Genomic DNA, 5,899 nt, shown 5'->3' on the forward strand with positions numbered 1-5,899 from the left:
TGCCATGCCGGGCCCGCCCGGTGCCTTTCTGTGGCCAAGGCTTTCGGCCACCACCCCGTACCTCGGCCCTCGTCTTGGTCTTGGCATAGCTCTGGAGGCACAAAGTGAGGAGGGGGTCAGGTCCACGAGGCAGGTGTCAGGGAGACGGGCAGATCAGTCCTGCCATGGGGAAGTCAGGCAGGAGGCAGCATGATGATGGGCTCCCTCAGGCCAAGCACAGAGAGCTTGGGGAGCGAGGGGGAGGGTAAAGAAGTCAGAGCTCCTGCCCCATGCCAGCCTCACAAAGGCAGGGGCTCTGCCGCCGGGCATGCAGGGGGTGCTCGGTATTTTCTGAACTATTGATTTTTTTTTTTTTTTGAGACAGTCTCACTCTGTCACCCAGGCTGTGGAGTGCAAGTGGTGCGACCTCGGCTCACTGCAACCTCTGATTCCTGGATTCAAGCGATTCTCCGGCCTCAGCCTCCCAAGTAGCTGAGATTACGGGTGCCCGTCACCATGCCAGGCTAATTTTTTTTTTTTGAGATGGAGTCTTGCTGTGTCACCCAGGCCGGAGTGCAGTGGCGTGATCTTGGCTCACTGCAACCTCCGCTTCCCGGGTTCAAGCAATTCTCCTGTCTCAGCCTCCAGAGTAGCTTGGACAATAGGCACCTGCCACCACGCCCAACTAATATTTGTATTTTTAGTTATTAGTAAATACTAATATTTAGTATTTTTAGTAGAGACAGGGTTTCACCATATTGGTCAGGCTGGTCTCGAACTCCTGACCTTGTGATCTGCCCGCTTCGGTCTCCCAAAGTACTGGGATTACAGGTGTGAGCCACCACGCCTGCCCCCGGCTAATTTTTTGTATTTTCTGTAGAGACGGGGTTTTGGCACATTGACTAGGCTGTTCTAGAACTCCCGGCCTCAACTGATCCACCTGCCTTGGCCTCCCAAAGTGCTGGGATTACAGGTGTGAGCCACTGTGCTGGCCTATTCTTTGAACAATTTTAATGTGGTTGTAGCTGCAAGGAGGGAATGACACAGACAGGGAGAATCAGGAAAGAGGAGCAGGGCAAGGAAATCAGGAAGAGCTCGGAAGAGCAGACTGATGACTTTATTCCTAGTCATCCATGATGGGGAGCCAGGGAAGGTGTGAACAGGGGAAGGACTGGCCAGACCTCTGGGGTGGATGGATGAGACCCCAACTGGTAATGGATTCTTCAATGTTCTTGGCATAAAACCCAGACTCCTCCCCACTGCTCCCACTGGCCTCTGTGGCAACACTGGGTTCCTTGTGGTCCCTGCCACGGGGCCTTTGCACGCCCCGTTCCCATTATCTCCACCCTAGCCCCACTGACTTTTTGATCTGGTTAGCTTCTACAGTAGACCCAAGGTTGAACATCCCAGTCTCTGGGACATGCTCATAATTACACATTATGTATGACCATGTGACTCACCTTCACTTCTCCCATGACACTGTGACCTTCATTAGAATAGGAACTTTGCCCATCTTTTTTGGGGGGTTGTGGGGGAGGGGGTAGAGACTGGGTCTTGCTGTTTCCCAGGCTCGTCTTTCCTGGTCCCAAGCAACCCACCCACTGCTGGGATTACAGGCCTGAGCCACTGCACCCAGCCCAACCTTGCCTGTTTTGTCCTTGTGGTCCCTGCTATATCCTCTCACCCATCACAATGCCCACATCAGTGAGTGATCAGAAAACAACTGAAAATGAGCTGGGCATGGTGGCTCACACCCGTAATCCCAGCACTTTGGGAGGCTGAGGCAGGTAGGTTCCTTGAGGTCAGGAATTTGAGACCAGCCTGGCCAACATGGTGAAACTCCGTCTCTACTAAAAATACAAAAATTAGCCCACATGGTGGCACACACCTGTAATCCCAGCTACTCAGGAGGCAGAGGCAGGGGAATCACTTGAACCCAGGAAGCGGAGGTTGCAGTGAACTGAGATCGTGCCACTGCACTCCAGCCTGGGTGACAGAGTGAGACTCCATCTCCATCTCAAAAAAAAAAAAGAGAACTAAAAATGGACCCATCAGTGAGTGGCTCAGAAAACAGATGAGGCCCCAGCCAAGCAGTCCAGAGAAAACCCAGCGATGGGTTTCCTCTGGGTCCCGTCCCCAACCTCCCCCAGGAAGCTCCTCCTTCCTGCCACCTTGCTCCATTTAGGCACTCACAATTCTCTTGAAGTTCTTCTGCCACATGGCAACCTGGTGCAGGATATCCAGCCTGCAGGGAGGAAGGACACATGAGAAGCCCAACTCTGCTTCAAAAGCCCCCACCTCCAATATAGGAAAACCCAGGATTCTCCCTTCCGCCTCCGGGGCCCTGTGCGATTGGCTTCTGCCCCTCACTGACCCCATCTTGAAATCCTGCCTCAAGGCCTTGGCACTTGCTCTTCCTTCTGTCTGAAACACTCTTCTGGATGGTTCCTTCTCAGCCTACAGGTGTCAGCCCTGATAACTGCTGAGAGGTGCCTCCTAAAGAAAAAGCCACCCTGACCAGGTGCAGTGGCTCATGCCTGTAATCCTGGCACTTTGGGAGGCCAAGGCAGGTGGATCACTTGTGGCCATGAATTTAAGACCAGCCTGGGCAACATGGAGAAGCGATGTCTCTCCAAAATATACAAAAATTAGCTGGGCACAGTGGTACATATCTGTCATTTCAGCTACTTGGGAGGCTGAGGCATGAGAATTACTAGAATCCAGGAGGCAGAGGTTGAAGCGAGCCGAGAGCGAGCGTGCCACTGCACTCCAGCCTGGGCGACAAGAGCCAAACTTTGTCTCAAAAAAAAAAAAAAAACCACACCACCCCTTCTTCCTTGTTTTTCCTACCATTACTTTTTTCCTGCTATTACACTTGACTTATTGCCACTTTCTTCGGGGACTGGTTTGCCTCTCTAGTTCTGTACCATTCCATAGTCACCTACTCAACATCTGAAACGTGTCCAGTGCTCCATGCTAAAATGTGATTTTGACATAGTTTTAAATACAGGTATTTAAATGTATTTACATTATTGAAATCAATTTCACCTTTTTTTTTTGAGATGGAGTCCATCTCTGTTGCCCAAGCTGGAGTGCAGTGGTATGATCTCGGCTCACTGCAACCTCCATCTCCCCGGGGTGCAAGTGATTCTCATGCCTCAGCCTCCCGAGTAGCTGGGACTACAGGCTTGCACTACCATGTCAGGCTAATGTTTGTATTTTTAGTAGAGACGGGCTTTCACCATATTGGCCAGGCTGGTCTCCAACTCCTGGCTTCAAGTGATCCGCTCGCCTCAGCCTCCCAATGTGCTGGGATCACAGATGTGAGCCACAGGCAGCCCCTACATTTTCTTTCCTTTTTCTTTTTGAGACGGAGTCTCGCTTTGTCCTCCAGGATGGAGTGCGGTGGCACGACCTTGGCTCACTGCAAGCTCCGCCTCTGGGTTCACACCATTTTCCTGCCTTAGCCTCCCGAGTAGCTGGGACTACAGGCGACTGCCACCACACTCGGCTAATTTCTTTTTGTATTTTTTTTTTTGAGACGGAGTCTCGCTCTGTCGCCCAGGCTGGAGTGCAGTGGCAGGATCTCCGCTCACTGCAAGCTCTGCCGCCTCCCGGGTTCACGCCTTTCTCCTGACTCAGCCTCCCTAGAAGCTGGGACTACAGGCGCCCGCCACCACGCCCGGCTAATTTTTTTGTGTTTTCAGTAGAGACGGGGTTTCACCGTGTTCGCCAGGACGGTCTCGATCTCCTGACCTCGTGATCCGCCCGCCTCGGCCTCCCAAAGTGCTGGGATTACCGGCGTGAGCCACCGCGCCCGGCCTCTTTTTGTATTTTTAGTAGAGACAGGGTTTCACCGTGTTAGCCAGGATGGTCTCGATCTCCTGACCTCGTGATCCGCCGGCCTCGGCCGCCCAAAGTGCTGGAATTACAGGCGTGAGCCACCGCGCCCAGCATGGCCCCTACATTTTCTTAGAGATGTTATGAACAGCAGGTTAACTAAAATGCAAACAGCCTCTTCCAGGCACCTAGGAATGGTTTAGTCTCTGTAGTGCTCTTATTTGCAAAAAACAGTTAACAAAGATTATCAGCATTTCTATAAAACTTATTATGTGCCAGAATTAAGTCATTTACTCATCACAGCAACCTCCCAAGCGCTGACAAAATAGGGACACTGAGGCACAAGAAGTGAAGGCAGGATTTGAACCTAATCAGTCAGGTCCAGAGTTCTGTCTCCCTAACCCTTAGAAGATGTCACCTCTCAGGCTTCAATCTCACACAGCGCTACAGAAGGGGAAACTGTCATCATCCCCCTTTGACAGGTGGAGAAAAGGAGGCTGTAGAAATCCAGCACTTTTCCAACGGTACAAGCCCAAAGTGATCCTGACTCCTGAACTTCCACTCTTCATCCCTCCGCCACTCAGTTCACCATTACAGTCCTCGCTCACCTGGGCGCGGTGGCGAAAACATCGGGGTGCAGGTCAGCCAGGCCCACGCGCTCCTGCTCGAAGCCTCGCAAGGACTCGACCCAGGCCTGCACCGGGCGTCGATGAGCGGGTACCGGGAGCTCGACTTTGCGCAGCACGGGCTCCGGGAGACCTGGAGCGATGGCGGGGGTCAGGGGTTAGGGTCAAGGGTCAGACCTCTCTGTCGCTGCCCCTCCTGGAGCCACCCCGGTTGCCTTACCCTCGCTCGCCACCTGCTCCGGGTTCTCGGTCGGACGCGCTGCCTCTTCCGCCAGCGAACTGAGGCCCTGCAAGGGGTGGGCGAAAGTGAGAGACGACCCCTGGACACCCCCAAATTTCATCCTTCGACCACGCCTCCAGCCCCTGGCCTCACCCTGCAGCCCGCAGGCCGAAGCCAGGCGCGCGCCCCGGCCCAGATCAACTGCAGCATTGCCTCGCAGCCTCCCACGCCGCGGGAGGTCAAGGCCACTGGAGCCTCGCGCGGCGCCGATGGATGACGTCACGCAGGCGACGCCGCCCGACCCGCCGCGACTCACCCCTGGAAAGCGGGGTGTGCAAAACCGAAGATGGAGGGGGTCCGACCTGGCGTGCCCAGACCTCCACCCCAGGACTAATCCCCAGACCCAATTTTCACTCCTGCCTCAAGGACCCCCCACAACACTAGGTAACTGGACCTCACAGCAAGAAGCCCCAGCTTCCGTAGGCCTCGCCTACTTTGGGGCCCGCCTCCTACGAGTGGTGCAGGAATTCAGCCAGTGAGACCTCTCTGGCCCAATTCAGCCAATGACCGCTAAGCCTGAAGGAGCGGCCCCCGCCCATAAGTGGGCAGTTCTGGAGCGAGCAACTAAAGAATACAACCAATAACGCTTAAGCTTTTACTGTTGGTCACGTCCACCGGGCCACGCCTTCATTCCGCCTCCAAGGCTCTTGGAGATGGTTTTTTCTTTATCCAGTTAATGTCGTTTGTTTTTTTATTTGTTTAAAGGAAGGGCCTTATTACCCACAGAAGGCCTTCAGGTTTGGGCCTGCCAGACCATGCCTCCCAGTTTAGATTCCCCACGGCAGGGCTATGTCCCCCCAAGACCCCTCAGATTAGTTATTTGTGTCCCCTACCCCCTAGACCAGGGTCCTGTACACTCTCAGACTTTCCCGGGCTCTCCAAGGACAGAACAAAAGTGGGGAGTCCACAGATCCTGGACTGCCTCCCTTGTCACCCCCTAGCAAATCCGAATGTTCATTTTTAGTTTCTTTGTTTTGGTTTTTAGAGAGAAGGTCTTGCTGTGTCGCCCAGGCTGGAGTGCAATGGGCGAGAACATGGTCACTGCAGCCACGACCTGCAGAGCTCAAGGGATCCTCCTGCCTCAGTCTCCCGAGTAGCTGGTCTACAGGTGCGCACGCCCGGCTAATTTTTGTACTGTATTTTTTTTATTTTGTATCAGTATTTTGAGACGGAG

At 53.8% G+C, this 5,899-nt stretch overlaps 1 protein-coding gene across 1 annotated transcript in view; it reads right to left on the minus strand.

Moving 5' to 3' along the window:
* The window catches only part of MRPL4 (mitochondrial ribosomal protein L4), a 7,312-nt gene extending 2,193 nt beyond the window's left edge, over nucleotides 1-5,119 (minus strand). Inside the window, 5 exon segments of the mRNA XM_011954868.1 lie at nucleotides 4-91; nucleotides 2,173-2,224; nucleotides 4,428-4,578; nucleotides 4,666-4,732; nucleotides 4,819-5,119. Coding sequence (XP_011810258.1) covers nucleotides 4-91; nucleotides 2,173-2,224; nucleotides 4,428-4,578; nucleotides 4,666-4,732; nucleotides 4,819-4,875 — 415 coding nt within the window. The 5' untranslated portion in view covers nucleotides 4,876-5,119.
* Between the last annotated feature and the right edge of the window lie 780 nt (nucleotides 5,120-5,899).

Source organism: Colobus angolensis, unplaced genomic scaffold (genome assembly GCF_000951035.1).
Source record: "Colobus angolensis palliatus isolate OR3802 unplaced genomic scaffold, Cang.pa_1.0 Scaffold39, whole genome shotgun sequence".
NCBI classification, from domain to species: Eukaryota; Metazoa; Chordata; class Mammalia; order Primates; family Cercopithecidae; genus Colobus; species Colobus angolensis.